Raw genomic sequence first — 21,821 nt, 5'->3', positions numbered from 1 at the left:
GCTCTTCCAAACTTGAATGGTACTTTAGATTTTGAAGACCAAAAAAGCTCACCCATCCATTATAAAAGTAGTCCATACGGCTCCAGGGGGTTAATAAAGGCCTTCTGAAATGAAGCCATGTTTTTAAAAAAGAAAGAAAAATATCCATATTTATATCTAAATAAACTAATTACTGGTTGTCAGTAATGTCTGTACACAAGTTGAGTTCCAGTGGAAGACTGACCTCTGACCTGTAGCATGACGTAGGATGCAGGAGTGGCTTGAGCTCAGGTGAGAGTAGACGCCCCTCGCTGTTCAAACAAATAGGGCAACAAACTTGAGCTCCTCTTTCTATTATATTGAAATTCTCCAACATTTATAATTAAAAACTCTCATTTTATACTTAAAATTGGTGACCGGTGTTTTTTTCTCTATCCTCTGCACTTGTCATGCATCAAGCCAGAGATCGCTCTTCTGGAAGCCAATGATTTTTAGTTTATACATTTATAAATATGGATATTTTTCTTACACAAGCACATCACTTCAGAAGGCCTTTATTACCCCTTGTTAGAGCGTTATGGATTACTTTTATAATAGATTTTATAGCCCAAAAAAGTGCACCATCTAAGGTATCATTCACTCCCATTAAAAAAGTTTGGAAGAGTCAGGATATTTTTTCATATAAATCTTATTGTGTTTGGTTGAAAGGAGAAAGTCATATGCACCTAGGTTAGCTTGAGGATTAGTAAATTATGGGATAATCAATTTTTGGGTGACCCATTCCTTTAACATGCTGACAATGACACATTCCATCATGCTTAATATTTAAAATCAGACAACCTTACTAAATGTGTTAATTAGTTGAAGAGTTGTTAGCTTATTTGAGCTATTTTTATCATTCATTGTTGTCCAGACTGAAGCAGTGAGCCGCCCACCAGCTCCGGCTCCTCTTCTTCCTGAGGCGGAGCAGCAGATTCTTCAGGATCTGATGAGTGATGCTATGGAAGAGACAGACAGCCTCCAGAGCCAAATGCTACAACAGAACGGTCAGACTCCGCACTTTTGTTTTTTGTGGTGATTGGCTTTTCCAAATTTCTCAGTCTGGCACTTATTTTAAAACTATTCATTAAACAACATTTGCCATCCATTTTTACTAATATATAATCAGACTAATTTCTGAGTGAAATAGGATATTCAGTGATGTATGACAGAGCTTAATATAAATATCAGTAATTGATTGGATTGTTAAAGGGATATGTTATGATGATATGATATGATGATATGATATCTTTAAAATGAAAATTGTCATCCTTTACTCATTCTCAAGTTGTTTCAAACCTGTTTGAATTTTAAAATGAATTTCTTTTATCAGCTGAACACAAGGGACGATTTTTTGAAGGATGTCAGTAACCAAACTGGAACCATTGACTTCCATAGGAGGAAAAAAAAATACTATGAAAGTCAATGGCTCCAGTTAACTGATTGGTTACTGACATCCTTCAAAATATCTTCCCTTGTGTTCAGCTGATGAAAGAAATTCATACAGGTTTGAAACAACTTAGGGGTGAGTAAAGGATGACAGAATTTGTCATTTTAAAGTGAACTATTCCTTTAAAAGTTGCCGTTATGTAGCTGAATGAAGCCCTGTGGTTAAAAGAAAATTCGTATCATAGGTGGTCTGAGTTATATTTCGATCAGAGAATTTTGATCTCTGGAATAACATGACACTGTTACACACTAGTGTTTTGAAGCATTTTCCAAAATGTGCTCATCCACAATGAAATGTGGGGAAAAAAACACTAAACTCACCTTTCTACACATATGTAAACCCCTATAAAGGCTCACTGAGATGATACAGACAGAATAAGACTAATGATCCTGCCAGAATAGCATGATATCTTTATTTAGAAAAATGACATCGCTCATATCTTATTGCTACCAGAGGTGGGTAGAGTAGCCAAAATCTTTACTCAAGTAAAAGTACAAGTACTTACGAAAATATTTACTCAAGTAAAAGTAAAAGTAACAATCGTAATAGTTACTTGAGTAAGAGTAAAAAAGTATTAGATGAAAAAACTACTCAAGTACTTAGTTACTAGTTACTTTCGATCTGATTGATAAGATCCAAAAACCCTGAATTTCAGACTACTTAGAGAGCTTTCACACACCTCCATGTATATATATATATATATATATATATATATATATATATATATATATATATATATATATATATATGTATGTATGTGTGTGTGTGTGTGTGTGTGTGTGTGTGTGTGTGTGTGTGTGTGTGTGTGTGTGTGTGTGTGTGTGTGTGTGTGTTTAATGGTTAAACCGTGTAAATTAATGGTGTGCTGGGCTAACCACAGCTCTTTTTAAAACATACTTTGTTCTTATATTTTTATAAGTATATGCATTCTTAAATATACAGTCCCATTTTTAAATGTATGTATAGGCCTACACTGCAGACTGTTGTCTGTCCGGATATGTGTATAAATGCAAGATGTCACATTAGGCTATTCAATTTGTTTCGTTTTTAGCCTGATCTCATCAGTACCTATGGCAACGTTTATGCAAACCACAAAGTATGTACCAATATGTACATATTGCGACAGTTTCAAAGTGAAATGTCCACTGGGTGGCGCTAAAAGCTTATTTTTTTCCAGAACAGATTTGCGTGAATCTGACATGTTTTGTTACGTTGTGTTTTTAACGTACACCCACACTAAACCTACCCGAAAGTGTTAACAACAGCAAATGTGACAAAAATAAAATTGTGTCCATGTATTTTTAGCTTGTGTTTAGAACTTGTCTTTGAGCTCTTTTATCATGACTCGTTCTTCATGGGGTTCGTTCTCAAGCTTTTCGCATTGTAAATACAAATCTGTATCAGCTGAGCTATCGAGCAAGTCTGGTGAATCAGAAAAGCAGAACATGGAGCTGTGACGCAAAATTCAAAATGTTTTAGTTTACAAACCAGACTAAAAAATGCAGTTTTTCTGCCTATAGTGTTCATTTCTGTTGGAATTCCTGCAGTGTGTATTGGTGCGTATTTTGTGGTTTGCAAAAACATTGCCACAGGTACATTTTGCCAATGAGGTTGCTCGTTTTGTGAGAAAAAAAAAGATATGTAAATGTGCAGATGTGAACGTTTGTTTGTGGACGTGTGTTCGGAGGATTCAAACGATTTGTCAATGCTTGCAAGGGCGCATATGAGGAAAACACTCGGACAGTGTGTGAAATAGTATTACAATAAAGGAAAAGTGCCCATAGTTACCAAATACCATTAATAGTGTTCAAATACAGGCATCATTGTTACACTTACCGCTGTTTTTTCAGGTTGGAGCTGGAATTATTGTATGCTGAGATGTCAGTTCGTTTTGGTGAACACAGCATGCATTAAATTATGAAACTGTTCTTTTTGACATGTTGGACTGAAAACAGGCTGAACTTGAGGCCACGTACGGGTGATCTGCCGTAGCTCACACATCTCCCTCTGCTTCGGCCATCATCTTCTGACTAAACGCGCGCTTATTTTATGCGGGTGACAATATCCACCTCTCGCGAAGCAGCCTCTCCAACGTTTCGCGAGACTTGCGAACAAGTCATAACTTATTTTAAAATATATAATTAATTATCACCATTGACAGTAGCGGAGGAACGCCACCGAATGTAACGAAGTAAAAGTACAGTTTTTTCACAAGAAATGTACTTGAGTAAAAGTAAAAGTACCCATTTTTAAATATACTCTAAAAGTACAAGTTACCCAAAAAATTTACTCAAGTAAATGTAACGAAGTAAATGTAATTCGTTACTACCCACCTCTGATTGCTACAAGTTACTGAAAGCAAAACCACACACAAAAAATTGCAAAGCATGGTAGTCACACATTTGTACTATGACGTGACAGACAAACTAGTTGTCCAGTCCAGTTCTGTTCACACAGCGCGGGTTTTCTGAGAATCCGTTTGTGAGAAACCACATTAAGGATGCAAGTAAAAACATTACTAAAAAAAAATAATTGAGAAATAGCATACAACGAAATGACAAAAACTAAAATAAATATAGCTGCTAATTCAAAATATTAATAAACACAATAATAGTATATGAATAATAATATCTCACATTGAATCTGTCTGTTTTTTTGTATAGGTATCAACGATGACGCTTCACATGATCATGAGCCACCCCGTTCTGATCTCTTCCTTTTCCCTGATGAGAGTGGAAACCTGGGGCAGGACCCGAGCCCCACGTACCCAACCCTGCACTCGCCACTCATCTCTCCTCCCGCTCCCTCTGTGCTCCACGACTCTGATGACTTCTGCATCCTGGACACGCCAGGCTCTAGAATCGAGGTGAGATCTTCATTGCATACATATTTAAGGCAGAAATGCATTTATAAAAAGGTAAAAGCATATACATACGCACTTCTTATTCTTCTGAAGAAATAGAATAGCTTTGTGTGAACAAATGACTGAAATTCAAGATGTTATTTACATTTTTGTGCGAGCCATTTAAAATAGAGATTTTAATTAGTGTATGCATTTTGAATGCAATGTGTTTTGTCCATCAGGAACGGGATGAGGAACCTGTGGTGAAGAAGCTAACCTCTGAACCCATCCTGGTGAAGGAAGAATATTTCAGTTGCCCCATGGAGGGCAGCACCTCGACTAGAGGGCCCCTTCATTTCCCTGTGCCGGAAATCAGATACCTGGTCAAAGAGATCTCTGTTGTGTGGCACCTCTATGGAGGAAAGGACTTCGGGAGTGGTGCACTGTCCTCATCACCAGCTCGCAGTCAAGGGTACGTATTTGGAGTTGGGCCACTCTTGATTCAAAATCATGCTTCATATAAAAATTACATGTGTGTATTCAGAGAGTGTGTGTTTGTGCGTGTGTGTGTGTAGGTGCACTCCTCACAGCTCTCCATCACAGACTCCTGTAAGACAGGTGAGAAGAGGCTCCCGTGCTGGAGGAGGATGGGGCAGAAACCATGATGTTCTGATGGAGATTCAGCTCAGTAAGGTCAGAGAAACATTTGAGCATTTTAATTGTTAATATGTTAAGTATGCAGATGAATATAGTGCTTAAAGGGTTAGTTCACACAATCCACAAGAACGTCGTTATCTTTGGGACAGTTTTTTTTTTTTAATTAAATTCGAGACCTCAGAGCTATTTAATGAACACTTTTAAGGCGCAGAAAGGTAGTAAACGCATTAAAATTGTCCATGTGACTTTAGTGGGTCAACCTTAATTTCATGAAGTGACGAGTGAAGTGAAGAATACTTTGTACAAAAACAAACAAAAAATAACTTTATTCAACATTTTCTTTTAGCCTGTGCCAGTCTCCTACGCAGATTATGTTGTAAATAAAGTGCAGCTCCCTTTGTTGTGGTGCTCATGCGAATGGGATTGGCTGCCTCGAAATCTCTGCACTGCTACACAACAGAAGCGGCGCAAAAGACTGACAGGCTAGAACGAAATTGTTGATTAAAGTCGTTATTTCTGTTTGTTTTTCCCGCACAAAAAGTGCTCGTCACGTCATAGGATTAAGGTTGAACCACTGGACTCACATGGACTATTTTAACAATGTTTTTAGTCTCTTTCTGGACCTTGAAAGTGAATCCTCCATAGACAGCAATTTAAAAATCAGAGATCTTTTGGATTTCATCAAAAATATATTAATGTGTTCTAAAGATGAACGAAGGTGTTGTGGGTTTGGAATGACATGAGGGTGAGTAATTAATGACAGAATTTTCATTTTTGGATGAACTTAACGCTTTAATATACAAAAATAGTAACATTTTATAATTATAATAATCTGTTTGACAATGTATATCGGTGTTATTTTCTTAGAATGCATATACTACTGTAGTGTTTATTAATACTTTTGCTTAGCTTTTTATATTTTGTTTTAATTTTAGTCATTTGAACTTAAAAGTTTGTGTTTATATGTGTGTGTATATTATGTTAGCAGCATTAGTTTTTATTTTTATTAGTTAGGTTTGACTGCTTTAAAATGTTCCCAAAAATGACATGTAGCAACTTTATCAAGTCAGTCGGAGGGCAGCGCTGACAAGTTTCTGTGCACGTGTATGCTTCCATCTGAGTGTTTGTACAGCATGACTGTGTTTGCATAAAGAGAGAGAGAGAGAGAGCGGAAGAAAGCTTGCAATACATAAAATAAAATAGAAGGTAATCTAGTGGGAAAAGTTATACATTTATTTTTATCCTGTTGTAAATTATATTTTTTGGATTTGTCAGTGTCTTTGTGGGTGATTGTTATTTTACTGTTGGCCATAAGGACCTTTGAAATAACTTATATGGAACTACTAAGACTTAATTTATTTGAAAACAATTGCACACCTTTAGTTACATTCGATCAGAATTGAGCCTTCAACAGCCCGGTGGTATAATCTGTAATAAACCTAATAATCCAATTCAGAAAATAAAAATATACTTTTTTTTTTAGGTACGGTTCCAGCATGAGGTGTATCCTCAAATGGCTCCAGAGGCAGGGGTTTTGACGGAGCAGCCGGTGTCCAGACAGGTGTTCTCAGTGCAGGATCTGGAGATACGAGACAGGCTGGCCTCTTCCATGATGAACAAGTTCCTCTACCTGTACTCCAGTAAAGAGATGCCCAGGAAAGCTCACTCCAACATGGTGCGATCAAATACACACAGACAGATAATGATCTAATATATTACATGAGCTACAGGTGCTTTGTATGGTTTCTAAAATATCAAATGCCATCATTTGAACATGTGCTGTCTGTGTATATCAGTTGACCATCAGAGCTCTACATGTGTGTCCGGAAGCTGGACAGGGACCTCAGGAGTGCTGTCTACGTGTGTCACTAATGCCCCTACGTCTGAACATTGATCAGGTACAGAACTGTTCAACAACTCTCCTCAAATCATATTTTTTAGACTACATAGTTTAGACTGATGATGATGACTAAAGGTGAATGGGTGTTTGGCAAGTTACAAAATACGTAATAAAAGCCTACCACTCAGGTTGTGAACATATCCAATGCCTTTAGGTTTGTACCTTTATGTTCCATGTTCAAATGCCAATGTGAACGCTAAGCGGACCAGGATTAAATGGTTTGTTCGATCCAGACCCTCAAAAAAGTGAACCAAACGTGAATACGTTAAACCCTAAATGTACCTGATCCCCCTCATATTTGTCCCTTTTTTCTGTACAGGATGCGTTGTTCTTCCTGAAGAACTTCTTCACCAGTCTGGCAGCAGACGTTGAACTGTTTTCCCCACCAGAGCAGGAAGGTAACACTTATAAACACATATAAACTGTGAGGACCTTAGAAACATGAACTGTGTTCCTATCTAGACGACACTTTAAAGCATTGTATGTGCACTCAAGTCAAAAAGCTGTGTTCACAGCATGTCATAATTACTGCAACTATTACCAAGCACATTCTACTTCGAGCTGTTCATGTCCTTGGAATTGGAATTTTTATCACTTAACACCAAAATGAATCTAAACTTAAACTATATTTATTTAAAAGTTTATGTACAAATTGTAATTATTTCATGAGTCAGAATAAGTCTGAGTCAAGATACTTAATTAAATACTGCAATTAAAATCTAAAACTAAGCAATATGTACATTTTGTATTGTAGCATTCTGCGTGTCAATGAAGAAGCCTTCTGGCCCGGAAGTTTCCTGTAGTTTTTCCAAGTACAACGGTGCATCGGCTCAAGACCCTGCGCCCATCATCTCAGTGCCAACACAAAGCCGCTCCAGTCCAAGCCTCGTCCGCACCTGCAGCCAAGACAGCACTGCTGAGACAGACACTGCCGCCATATCTTTCACAGACCAGCCCATATTCTTCAGGTGTGTGAGCGGAAGCAGTATTCACAACCATCTAAACAAGGGTGTCCAATCCTACTCAGGGAGGGCTACTCTGTCCTCTAAAATTTAGCTCTCTAGGGGTCCTGAAGACCTGGATTAGCTTCAGACATGTTTCTAGCCCTATTTAAACAAACTCTGCTGGAAGATGGCCGTCCAGAAGCAGGATTGGACACCCCTGATCCACAATGTGTCCATCTACATTAAACATTAACTCCTGCCTGAACATCTTTAATGATTTTGGGGTGAATTAACTGCAAACCAAAATGTATTTTGCTTATGTCACTTGCCAGAGAGTTCCGATTCACTTCAGAGGTGCCGATTCGATTAGACTACCATGGAAAACACATGGCCATGGAGCAGGTGAGCGATCTACAATTGATTAGAATAGAATTGTCTTACTCTTTTGGATTTGAATTTAATTTAATATTCTTAATGTAATAATACATTGTATACTTATTTTATACAATTTATACATAATTGTTTCCATGTATTTGGATTTTGTGTATTATAACAAGAGCACAGTGACATTACACACATGCAATGATTAGTCAACAAAACATTTGTGTATGAATCCAAGGGTACGTTTACACGGAAGTGATTGTACATGAAAATCGCTTGGTTTTTTTAGTCCGACAACAACATTGTAAAAACAGCCCTATTTCACACGGATCTGCACAAACGTCTGAAAGCGCTGCCAGGCCAGTAGTTAGCGATGTCACGTTGTAAAGACAAAAATTCACATTTTTGTAGTTTACACAACGATAACCATAACCATTCAACCAATTCAAAAATTGCACTTTAAAATGTGTTTTCTAAAAGTTTGCAACTGTTGTCGTGTAAATGTCCTGTTTTAAAGTTGAAAATGGTGTTGTGTAAACGGCCCCTCAGATCAGTCCAATGATTGTTTCTCTAGGCTCTGATTATTGAGTTAATAACTTGTGTGATCACTGAACAGTTCTGCACTGCTTGTTGCATTTTCATCTAAATATAAAGCACTGGGCAATATTTGGCTACAAAACAAGCTTGTAGATTTAATTTGGTTTTATATACATTAAAACATTGAATTGTTTATTTACTGTGATATAATGTTTGTGTCGTGTTCTACAGGGCACATTTGCTGGTATTGTGATTGGACTGACACAACTTAACTGCTCAGAGCTTAAATTACGACGCCTTTGTTACAGACAAGGGTAAGAAAAAAATGAATTTATAAATGTTTTATTATATTTACCGCACAAGTGTATTTGAGTCTGAGTTTATTCTATCTAATATTATTATTTTTCCCCCAGATTATTGGGTGTTGACAAACTCTTTTCATATGCCATTAATGAGTGGCTGAATGACATAAAGAAGAACCAGTTGCCGGGGCTTCTGGGAGGCGTTGGGCCCATTCATTCCTTGGTGCAGCTAGGTTAGCACAACGCATTTATTATTCCATCCGCAATTATAACAAAAGTACTTTTTAATCAACATGCTATTGATCAAATATTAACATTGATGTTTCATCTTTATTGCAACTATAGTTCAGGGTTTTAGGGACCTAGTTTGGCTGCCCATTGAGCAGTACCGTAAGGATGGAAGAATAGTCCGCGGCTTCCAGCGGGGCACAGCCTCCTTCGGAACCTCCACCGCAATGGCTGCTCTGGAGCTCACCAATCGGATGGTGCGAACAATACAGGTAAACTCTAATCTGTGCATGACTGTTTGGGCTGAGCATGAATGTTTTCATGGCAGAAGAACATAGATGTATTAATCATACTGATCACATCAAACATAATTCACTCTACTTATGACCTGTTATCTGTTTCGTATAGGCGGCAGCTGAGACGGCTTATGACATGGTGTCTCCAGTGCCAGATGAGAAAGAATGCAAAAAGATTAAACGGTACTCTCATTACTGTCTGGCCCATCAGCCAGTGGACCTCAGAGAGGGAGTGGCCAAGGCATACAGCGTAGTAAAAGAGGTATGAGCACTGTGCCCTTATACATTTAATCCTGAATGAAATTAAAGATGACTGACTGACTGAATGCTAGGGGTGTAACGATACACTCAGGTCACAATTCGAAATATCACGATACTAAACTCATGATACGATATGTATCCTGATATTTTAAGTAGGGCTGCCAATCGATTAAAAAATGTAATTACGATTAATCGCACATTTATCAGTTCTAAATGTACCTTAAATTAATATGTTTACGTTTTTAATACTCTAATCAATATGGGTATGGACCAATATATGCATTAGAGTTTAGATTCTCTGCCCGAGCCCGAACCCGAACCTGACCCGAACCGACCCGCGGGCCGGGTCGGGCTGAGATTTCCCTGCACTATCCTCGGGTCGGGTTGGGCCGGGCCCGTGATCAAGCATTTTTTTTTTTTTTTTTTAATCATTAGCCTACTTTACTAGTCTAATTGGGTGGGCAGAAAGCTATGCTATAATCAGAAATTATACATATTTAGCAAAGTAAGAACTAATACAACAACTAAGAAACAAATGTGTAGGCTACAAAGCTGCACAAGTCAGGATTAGTGTAAAAATGCGTGTTAAACTCACAGCTCGAGCAGTGATAGAGCGTTTCTGTTTATAATGCTGCGCTCCGAGTCAAGAGCTGCTCGTGAACACTGCACTTTGCTTAATTAAATATCTTCGAATCGTTTCGTTTAAAAGTGGTCATTTAAAGCTTTCTATACGCATATTTCTCATGTCTGTGAGGCAAGTATAGCCTGCTGAGTTTCGGTTTATTAATGAGACGCGCGCTCCAGTGCATGAGGAATGAAAGCGATCACTCCCACGACTTCACCTCATAATTTTATTCTGCTATTTGCTTTTTATTTATTAAATCCAGGCAATTGGTCTAAGAAACCTTTTTTAAAATTAAGATACAATTTAAACAAAACGAAAAAAATGATTTCAACAAAACAAAACTTAATATTAAACTAAATATAACCACCAAAATCATTTCTGACCCACTCGCATCTTTTCACTTATCATAATCAGATGAAACATGTAAAAATAATATTATAATATTTAAACATAAATATGAAGGAAAAAACACATTGTTTAATGGCAACAACAAAGTAAGCTACAGATAAATGTCTGAGCTGGATTTGAGCAAACATCCGTTTACCGGTGAGCGGATCATGAGCGCGTGCCTGCGGATTATTGAGCGGAGTCAAGTCAACTTTATTTATAGTCTATAGCGCTTTTACAATGATGATTGTTTCAAAGCAGCTTCAAAGTGTTAAACATGACAATATTGCAACAAAATGTTATTCGGCTGTACAGTCGCTGTGGAGAAAACTGAAAACTAAATGCAGTTTTATCATGAGCCTCACCAGTCCGTTTCGCTGCGCTTTGCTCATTACAGGCTCGTTCTCATCAAACGCCCACGTATTGAACAATGGTCGGGTTTAAATCGGGCTCGGGCTCATAATTACAGTTAATGTCTCGGGCCGGGCCGGGCCGGGCTCGGACACATCGTGCACGGGCTCGGGTAGGGTCGGGCTTGATTTTTTGAGCCCGATCTAACCTCTAATATGCATGCTTTATGCAAATGCACGTTTTTTATTATTATTGAAACCACTAACTAAGATTAGACATGTATTACAGGTCAGATGTTTTTCAAAAAAAGTATTAATGTCTCTTAACCCTAAGCTTAAATTCAGAATAAGCAGTGATTTCTCTCATTTTAAGAACATAAATAAAGTTAGTTTTTCCACTGGCAGTTAAATTCAGAAAAGGCACAATTCACAATTGGTAATGTGAAAGCTGTCATGCGGACCTGAGAGCGCACCAGTACCACACCATACCTGGAGGAGGACTATAGTGTGGCCCCTTTAAGAGATGAGCGTTCCCTGTTGAACTGCCGGTATTTTGTGTTTGTGAACTGTGCCACGATTCACGTGTGAAGAACACTGACTCGGGAGCGCTCTTGTTGAGAAAAGTAACCTGTGCATTTGTTTTAGCCGATTGTAATTTATTTCGTTCAATCTTACACATGTAGTGTAAGTGTTAATATGTTAATGATTTACCTCGGATATGAGCGAGAATGAGCTTCAGTGCATCGCGCTCAGACTGCAGAGAATGTGCTCAGTAAAAAAAAAAACACTTCTTTCGACCAGGAGTTTAATAAAAGTTCATCAGAAAAGATGGTAGCTTATGTAGGCTATAACTGCACTTGTTTCAGAGTAATGTTATTGTTAACCCTTCTCTTTCCCTGCTGCATCCTTTACATCTATGGCTGATCTCAATTTCTCCAACTACTGCCCATGGATCAAACAGAAAATGCACGCTGCGTTAAAATTAGTGCCGTTAAAATTAATTTCCATTAATGTGTTAATTTTGACAGTCCTAATTTTAAACCAACATAAAAAAATAAATACAAGTTTTTTTAAAACCTCTTCATTTTTTACTTATTATTAAAATATTATTATTATTATTAGGACCCACAAATATTCCACCATTGCATCATTACACATTATATTTAACATTGTATAGTCGTTTAATGTAATGTCACTGAAACTTATATACCTTACAATTAGGCCTACTACATCAAGTTGAGCCTTGGATATAAACAACTATATTGCGATACATATCGTCACATTTTTATATCGTTTAACGATATATATCGTTACACCCCTACAATGCACATTCCAAATTGCACAATTCATAATAAGAAGCCGTTAGAATGGTAGTGTATACTTGGGTTTACACGTGAAAACAACACAGAGCAGTGGTGTGAAAGAGATGTATAAAATAACTCCTAAAATGTGAATAAAAGCCTAAATTAAATCTGTTCACCAGATAAAGTGATCATGTCCTAAACTGCTCGATTCAAATGGATTACTTTATGAACTTTTTGAAGCATCAAATCGAGTAAATGATTACAGAATCTTAATGTTTGAGTGAACTGTCCTTTCAGAGTGACAGATGTGAGGTATATACTTAAACAGTTCCTATACACTGTGTGTTTACAGGGCATTACGGATACAGCCCTGACCATTTATGACACTGCGACACGCGAGCACGAACAGAGGGGCATGACGGGCGCTGTGGGCGGAGTCCTGCGGCAGCTTCCTCCAGCTGTTGTTAAACCTCTTATCGTCGCCACAGAAGCAACGTCCAACGTGCTGGGAGGCATGAGGAACCAGATTCACCCAGATGCGCGTCAGGAAGAGTCCCAGAAATGGCGAATGGGTGAAGAGTGAGCTCTGTTTTTTTTATTTTTACTGCTGGTATTCATCCTGGCCTATCAGCCTAGAATATGTGTGCTGGCTTTGATGTATTGGTGTGTTAATGCCTGTGAAGATCATATAAGACCAGTTTTTTTTTTTTGCTGCTTATGCTTTTGTTTAAAGCGGTCGTGGTGTCTGAGTGACGGACACTAGAGGCTGTGGTAGCACAAATCTAATCCCCAAATGAAGGATCAGAGGAAGACCGGAGCTTCTCAACTGCACTTGTGCTTGACATTTAATGGAAATAGAGTCATCGAGGCGCACAACTGGAGCTGCACAGCTCCCGCCGGAGTACATTTAACTAGATTTCTCTCTTCTCAGCCCCCTATCAAACATCCTTGTAGTGCCTTCATGTCATAGTTCATTAATATCATATGTTCATCTGTTTTATAAAATGAGATGGCGTAGTGTCTTGTGGAGAACAAGATTTCTGTGCCATGGGGTGGAATGCACAAATGCATTCACGCCATTTAAATTGCGACTTGTGTTGGTCATGTCATGACGTCTTGTGTTGGATGCAAGGGAGAATCTCACGATGAAAAGTATGAAGGCTCATAGTTCACTCCAAAATCAGAAGAAAATAAAAAGTATCATTGTGCACAAAGACGGTGAAGTCTGTTTCAGGGCCATTTCATTTAGTTTGTATTGTTTTAATACCCACCACACATTCTTACTAATGAAATTTGAAAATTAATGTGTTAAAAATAACACTTCACAGCTTATTACATAATCTTTCACATAACACTAAGAAATGAGAATTAAAGTATTGTGCCTAATTTTATAAAAAGAACATGAGTGACAAAAGATCCTAAAATTGGTTTTATTTTTCTTTGTGCAAAATATGTATATCATTTTCATGTTATTCTTTTGAATTTGGGGTGACATTGCAATGTCTTGACGGTTTTCTGTGAGATTCGAGATAACCTGGAACCACTCAAGTTATTGTAAACTATCAAAAGGGCAAAAAGGAGCCATCTGTAGCATCATTCTTTTCATTTCTACTTTAATAGTCATCTCTTACCTAACCACACTTTTAACTATTAAGATGGAAGAGTGTGACTCTTATTTTTACCAGATCGGTTTCTATGGCTTAAGTAGCACAATATGGTGTAGTCTCTCTTTACAGATACTGTGTTAGAAACTAGTCTTCAAACATGAGGAATGTTTTGCGGTTATTATTTACCACTTGCACTTTGTATTTAAGAGATCCCAGAAAATGACACGTTTCGCTTTTTTTTAATGATTTGTCAAGACTGCATCTGCGTGAGTGACATTCCCTAAGCATCTGCATTTCAGAAGTCTTATGAAATGAGTCTCTCTTTAGATAGACACATTCTCTTTATAGTTTACCTTATTGTTGAAATGATCTGTTCTTTATGAATATTAATATCTTAGTTTGACAGTTTTTTTTTTTTGTCTGCTGTTGTGTGAGTAAATGTTAGTTTGGTACATCACAAAATTGATATGACAGCTCATTTTCGCTTCAGTCCAAACACTTCCTCATTCAAATAATGTGCTTATATTTATTGTACTTTTTTCTTCTTTCTTTCAAGTGGTAATATTTCTTGTACATAGATGTACAGGTCATTTCCCCAATTTATACAAAAGCATGTATAATCAAGAAAGGGAAGTAAATTATTTAATGTCATCTTGTTTGTTGTGTCTTTTTGTGCAACCTGAAATCGCTTTGCCAAAAAATGTAATCTCAATCTGTGTGTGCTATTGTGCTAAATATTTTTGTGGCTGTAGTTTTAATCAGTCATAATGTAGTCATAATCCCTCCAGCTGAGGATCATACTTCAACGGCAACAAAGAGGATTTCTCCTCTGTTCCCTACTCGATGATGGCAAATGTAAAACTGGAAGTGCGCAGACAGAAAACTACTATGATATTGCAGGTTTACAATATAATATAATCAGTAGCCTACATTAATTACACCACAATTTAAATTGTGACCAACAGTTTTTGTGTAGTTTCTATCAGGTGCTTGATTACCATCTAGGCTACTAACACATAAAATACCACGAAGTCTAAAGATGTCCTGTGTCCTGCAGTCAACACAGACTCATCCAGCAGAACAGAAGCAATGCTTTCGCATACAATAGATGTATGCTGTTCCAGCAACCGTTGTGACATCTGCACTTACAGTTTAGCAGCTCTTATAAGACACTGATTAGCTAGTTCAGGTGTGTTTAATCAGGGCTGGAGCTAAACTGCAGGACCGTGGATGTCCAGGACCGAGTTTAGAGAATTATTATTTTACTAACCAGCAAAGCAAGGCAAGTAGATATATCTTACATGAAGTAATTTTAAAAAGTAATTTAAGATCATATTTCACTTCACGGATCTCAAAACTTGAGAATCAGTCAAAAGTTTTGCATATTTAATGTATTAGGAAAATCATATCCTAATGAATGATTTAAATCTTTTTGAAAATAAGATATATAGATGGACATTATACTTAAGGTTTTCTGTCTTATATTTTATCTCAAAGTAAAGGATGTCATTTTATTCCACATGAAAATGAGCAGAAATAAGTGAATACAGCCTCTTATTTACATGAGGTAAATATATTAATGTGGTTATTTTTACATGGGCCATTATTACGCAGAAATTATATAGGCCTATTTCAAATGTGTGTTTTTTTTTATATATTTTGAGCGATGATGAAATCTATTTCTCTTGTAAATACTTGCCAGCGTTTCAGTAATATAAGTCTAGATCTTTAAAATGCATCCACATTACAGTAAAGCGCGCAAGTGTACGGTGCTCTGCAGTGGTCAAAAAGGATATAAACAGTGAATTTTGAAGTGATGTATTCTTGAAAACTCAGATATGTGGATTCAGACGGCAAATAAATCACCACACGACCTTGGTGTTTGTCTAAAAACAGTAGGTAATTCGGCCAGGGATTTTTACTCGGGTGGGTGGTGGGAGAAAAACACTGACGTTCTGGATTCTGAAGGCAATAAAATCACTGACTAGCTCCTGTAAATGGTGAAAACACCTTACGACCCCACGAGAAACAATTACCGTCTGAATAGGGCTTAAGCTGCGAAAGAACTCAACATTACAACCATTCTTTCACTGAGTCTGTTACAGCCCTGAACTCAAGATATCCAAAACTCATTTGAAATCTTTAACTGAAGATCCAGAAATTTGAGATGCTGCTGAAAAAAAAAAAAAAAACCATTCATAGCTCATAAAGTAAGACGCCATATGACAGTCAGTGCCATATATTTCTGTTCATCATATGTCAAAAGCTGGAGAGTGCCGTGCAAAACCATTCTGTGCATGAGAGATCAGTGACAGTATTAGTCAACAGGTGGCAGTCTGATACAACCATTATAATGTCAAAACAGCTGAGATATACCTAAATTAAAGGAATAGTAGTTACCCCAAAAATGAAAATTAGCCCATGCTAATTTAATTGAGGATTACTCATCCTCAAGCCACTTTAATAATGGATGGATGCACTTTTTTTGCCTTCAAATATTGGGCTGCCATTCACTGCCATTATAAAGCTTGGAAGAGCCAGGACAGTCTGAAAGAAGAATGCCATACACACATTGGATGGCTTGAGGGCGAGTAAATAATGGGCTAATTTTCATATTTGGCAGCATTTGTTGCATGTCTGTTACCACAGACAATAACACCAACTTCATGTTTAAAAGATTGTGTTTCACCTCCAGATGGAGGTGGTTTTATTTCCTGCCAACATTAACCAACCGATTCTACAGTTTTAAAGCTACACTGTGTAACTTTTTTAGTTTATTCTTAGCTAAAATCACTTAGTTCTTTCAAAAATATATGTGCTCATTAATGTATATTTACTTCTTTCAAGTAATAATGTATTCTCGTAATTTTATAATATACCATTGAAAATACATAAGTGTTGAGTGTTCGGATGGCGGTCGCTATGTTGCTCCTCCATATTGAAAGTACATTTGCCAAAGAGGGACATACCCGTAAATTCAAGCTTCGCTTTTCGCGTTTTTACACTCGATGGCACCGTGTTGAATGTGAAGAGGAGGATTGCTTGAGGCTGCTATATGATGATGGAGGATCACTCTTAAGCCCCTTTCACACTGCACGTCGGACCCGCAATATTCCCGGAACATTGCCGGGTCGCCTTCTGTGTGAAAGCAACCACGTCCCGGAATTGATTACCGAATTCGACCCGGGTCGGGGACCTAGTAATATTGCGGGATATGTATCGGAGTCGCCAAGGAAGCAGAAAAGAGAATTAAGACGGCAACGCGACAGGCAAATCAACAAGACAAAAGTAAATACTGGAGTGGCCTTTCCAAGATGGAAAGAGCTCATGAGGAGCAACGATTTTAAAAAGAACGCAGACGTTGCCTGCTTTCTTCTCGACAGGTAATATTAATTCAGCCTATTTGTGTATATTGGAAGTTTTATTGTTGCTTGACTAATTATATCATGGTGTGTTGTGCATAACACTAGAACGACGTCTAGGATAGTTTTCCTCGCGTCAATGATGAAAAAGTATTGTTTACCTTATAACATAAATCCGTGTTCTATGACGGATAACATGAGATTAATATTTTAATTGCATTATAATTTGTTTGCCTTACGCTAGTGATGTCGTACAATAACGATAGCACTGATAAAAGTTACTTTACTAAGATTAGCTTGCATTCGTCTGGGAACCTGATAGCTGATGTTAGCAATGAAATGGTAAAAAATAACGAAAACGTAAAACTATTATTCATTTTACATTAATTTAATCATAGATCATTTGGCAAATTAAATAACTGCAAATTATAATAGTTTTCAAAAGTAACCTTATCCCTTGAAGCAAAAGTCACCGAAGAGGTCGAACTGGAAGCCATGACTAAATCGGCCACCGTAGGAGTTGAAACGAAATCGAAATTGAGAGGAACAGAAACTATTATTCACTGGATGGTCATATACCTTTACACCGCTAGATGGGGGAAAATATCACACAGTGTAGCTTTAAGGTGTAACAGAATATTGGTGAAAAAGTGAATAATCAAAAACCGGTTCCTGAGAGTGGATCTCTGACTGTGAAGAATCTGGAGCCGGGTGACAGTGCCATATATTTCTGTTCAGTGAGTGAACACACAGTGCATCAAACTCTGGGGGAGATGTATTAAAATCAACAGGTGGCAGAGTGGTTCAACAAATGTTCAACCTTCTCACAATATTTCTTTATCACTGTATCTGTGATAAATCAAAAGTGTGTACCATTTGAGTTGCACATGATCAGTTCGGCTCTTTATGTGTAACTTTCTTAGGTTTCATCATTTGAGAACGGAGAGAGCTGACATCACTTCCTCCTGCTCGTGATTAATTCATAGCAGAAACCGTTCGCAAAAAGAGCTAACATGATCAACACTTTCCTTAGCTTATTTGTATATCTAATCATGATAACAGGTAATTATAAACAAATATGGACTTATATATTAGTAAGCAATAATGAAATATTTAGGTTACTTTCACATTATACAGTCCAGATTGTTCCAGTCTAAACATTAATTATAAACATGTTTCTTTTTTCTCCACAGCTGCCTGTCTGGGTGAAACTGTTGATCAGACGCTTGCTAACCTCATCAAGAGTCCAGATCAATCTGCTGTCATCATATGCACTCACAATATCCCGAGCTACAACCAAATTTTATGGTACAAACAAAGTGATGACTTCTTGGGCCTAAAGTTGATGGGATACATTTATTATACGGATGAGACTAAAGAGCCTGAATTCACAAACAAGATCAAAATGAGCGGAGATGGAAGAAATAATGTGACTCTGAGTATCAGCAGCCTCAGAGTGAATGACAGTGCAGTGTATTTCTGTGCAGCATATTACACACAGTGCTCACAATCTCCTCCCTCTGATACACAAACCTCCTGGTTTAAAGCGCTCGTTTCAGTGACGAGTGTATTTATTCATGTTCATCTTCACACCTGTGGATTTTGAGTCAGTGCCAAGGCTAAACACAATACCTGTAAGTCTACACTATAAACCATAACACTCAAAATGCTTTACTGTTTGAATTAAATTAAACATTAGTTCAAACTAATTGACTTTTATAAGTATTTTGAACTTTCGTTTTCCTTTGAGTAGGGCCATATGAAGTGACTGGATTCTGCGAATCTGTCCGTGTTTTCTGCATCGCAGAGATCATAGGGCCCTATTTGAGTTCTTAACACTGACACATTTGAAGTAATCTGAATTGTTTCATTGTTTTGAGTTTTATGAACTTGTTTCTTGTACTTTAATTTTTCATTTTAAGTTTGGCCAGCTTATTGGGGTTTACGGTGTAGTCTTGCTTAAAGTCTTCCTTAACATCCTGTAGCATGTGGTTTATTCAATTCAAATCATTAATAATTAAATCGCAATTCAGGAGCTGAAAGGAAGCTAATTGTTAAATTCTGAATTTCGCCCCACCCTGAGATCACCATTACAGCGATACTGTCACATCCTGCATTAACAACTGAAATCTGAATCATAGAAGATTATAATATAACCCATCCAGCCTCGACCTAACAGGATGAGGAGCATTACTCTGTTGATCATTTCACTACATTGGAGCCAAGGTATTTAAAATCTATTCAAAATACATCACAGAATAACTTATTGCTACAGACATTTTTTTATTTCCAACGGCAGGTAAGAGTGATGTTTCACAAAGTCCAAGTGTTTTAATGGCAGTAAAGGGGAGTTCTGCTCAAATGAACTGCACACACACAAAGGACTTCACATTCACCCAGATGTACTGGTATCGACAACGGCAAGGACAAACTATGACTCTTATTGTGTTCACGAGCACTTTGAGCAAACCAGATTATGGAGATTCTGATGCAGACAAATTCTCAGCCGACAAAACGGTCCCAGAGAGAGGATCTCTGACTGTGAACGATGTGGAGTCTGATGATAGTGCCGTCTATTTCTGCTCAGTGAGCAAACACACAGTGACGTGAACTTGGCAAGAGTTAAACAAAAACTGCTGCCACTAATAATTACACACACCAACAGGGGGCGATGTGATTCAACAAATGTACAGCCTGTTCATGCCCTGTATTAACATCTCAAGAAGACCATGAGTCAGTGCACTCCTAGCCATCGTTGAACATGATCATTGTTCTGCTAATCTTGTCACTTTGTTGGACTCAATGTACTGTTTATTTATCCAGACTCAGAGCATTACAATGTCAAATAATACAACAGAAGACCTATATTGTGTTGCTAGAGGAATAATCATTTAGCATATTTTGCAGGTGCTTCAGGTGGAGATGGTGTTTCACAGCCTGCCATTCTTTGGAGACATAAGGGGGATTCTGCCCAGATGAACTGCTCACACAATAAAGCTGCCGACTACAATCAGATGTACTGGTACCGGCAGCAAACAGGAGAGAGTTTGACACTCATCGTGCTCACGAAAAGCTATGGGGAACCAGACTTTGGAGATTCTGATCAAAGTAAATTTGAAGTTTATAAACGTGTTCCTGAAAGTGGCTCTCTCACCGTGAAGAGCGCACAGCCAGAAGATAGTGCCGTATATTTCTGTTCAGTGAGCAAACACAGTGTGTCAAACACTGAAGACAGAAGTACAAAAACCCCTTGTACATCTATCATATCAATATACCATCCAAAAGGGGGCAGTCTGGTGCTATTAAACAGCAGTCTGTCAGAATGAAACCTAATGCTTTCCTATCCATTTAAGATATTATATTACTTGTACAATGTTTACCATATCTTCAGAAATACTGTATGAGTATTGTGCTGTTCCGAATTCAGCAATGCATATAGGAAACAAAGCTGTCACTCTTGATGACATCACTTCCTGAAACTCCAGCATTTCTCTCATAGTGGACTCAACCAGCAGAGAGAGAGAGACGACATGAGTAATGCTCCCGGTGTCCGTGGTTCGGTCTTTGTCCTGTGTCTTGCAGGTAATTCTTTTCAGTTTACTAGTGTATTGCTAATACTGTAATGGCTGGTTTCACAGAAGAGGCTTAAGCTAGTCCCAGACTAAAATTCCAGCTGTTTTAATGAAAAGTAACTTACACTGGTATATCTTAAAATATATCAGTGCCATCGTTCTGTCTTAAAATGAACACCAGTAATGCTTCCCCCCAAGGCACATTTAGAAAAGCTCTGTTTTAATTGAACTAAGGTCTAATCTTCACTTAATCTAAGACCTGTCCGTCAATCCAGGCCTGTGTCACTGATATATATGAGCTCTGTTTTATTGATTTATATGCACCTCTACAGTGACTGTACTTGGTAAAAGTGTCATCCAGACTCCTCCTGATCTCCTGAAGAAAGAAAATGAACCTGCAGAGATCAAATGTTCGCACAAAGTACAAAGCTATGATGTCGTACAGTGGTACAAACAAAGCCAGAGCATCATGGACCTTCAGCTCATGGGATACCTTTATGTTCAACAAGAGAACACAGAGCCTGAATTTAAAGACAAGATCAAAATGAGCGGAGATGGAAGAAATAATGTGACTCTGAGTATCAGCAGCCTCAGAGTGAATGACAGTGCAGTGTATTTCTGTGCAGCATATTACACAGTGCTCACAATCTCCTCCCTCTGATACACAAACCTTCCTGTGATATGAAAGCTTCAGTGTTTCAGTGGCTGCTCAGTCCCTCGCTGCACCTGGACGTGCTCCAGTGAATATAGTGCCATATCAATACACAGAGAAGGGGATTTAAAAGTGTATCATTCTGA

The 21,821-nt window shown here is 37.8% G+C and overlaps 1 protein-coding gene and 1 long non-coding RNA gene across 3 annotated transcripts in view; one reads left to right on the top strand and one right to left on the bottom strand.

Annotated features, from left to right (window-relative positions):
- atg2b (autophagy related 2B) overlaps positions 1-13,801 on the top strand; it is a 34,491-nt gene extending 20,690 nt beyond the window's left edge. The window contains exons 30-43 of the mRNA XM_067454987.1: positions 893-1,025; positions 4,132-4,334; positions 4,553-4,782; positions 4,886-5,003; positions 6,451-6,642; positions 6,764-6,865; positions 7,187-7,265; positions 7,622-7,835; positions 8,144-8,213; positions 8,961-9,043; positions 9,143-9,264; positions 9,377-9,531; positions 9,668-9,817; positions 12,835-13,801. Coding sequence (XP_067311088.1) covers positions 893-1,025; positions 4,132-4,334; positions 4,553-4,782; positions 4,886-5,003; positions 6,451-6,642; positions 6,764-6,865; positions 7,187-7,265; positions 7,622-7,835; positions 8,144-8,213; positions 8,961-9,043; positions 9,143-9,264; positions 9,377-9,531; positions 9,668-9,817; positions 12,835-13,065 — 2,082 coding nt within the window. The 3' untranslated portion in view covers positions 13,066-13,801. The remainder of the gene's footprint in view (positions 1-892; positions 1,026-4,131; positions 4,335-4,552; positions 4,783-4,885; positions 5,004-6,450; positions 6,643-6,763; positions 6,866-7,186; positions 7,266-7,621; positions 7,836-8,143; positions 8,214-8,960; positions 9,044-9,142; positions 9,265-9,376; positions 9,532-9,667; positions 9,818-12,834) is intronic.
- Positions 7,625-21,821, bottom strand: part of LOC137090962 (uncharacterized) — a 162,311-nt gene continuing 148,114 nt past the window's right edge. For both annotated transcript variants that reach the window (XR_010907999.1, XR_010908000.1), the window contains one exon: positions 7,625-7,763. This is a non-coding gene — a long non-coding RNA (uncharacterized lncRNA). The remainder of the gene's footprint in view (positions 7,764-21,821) is intronic.

This window comes from Pseudorasbora parva, chromosome 10 (assembly GCF_024679245.1).
Source record: "Pseudorasbora parva isolate DD20220531a chromosome 10, ASM2467924v1, whole genome shotgun sequence".
Taxonomy (NCBI): domain Eukaryota; kingdom Metazoa; phylum Chordata; class Actinopteri; order Cypriniformes; family Gobionidae; genus Pseudorasbora; species Pseudorasbora parva.
Note: the sequence above shows the minus strand (reverse complement) of the source record. Positions and strands in the feature narration are given on the sequence as shown.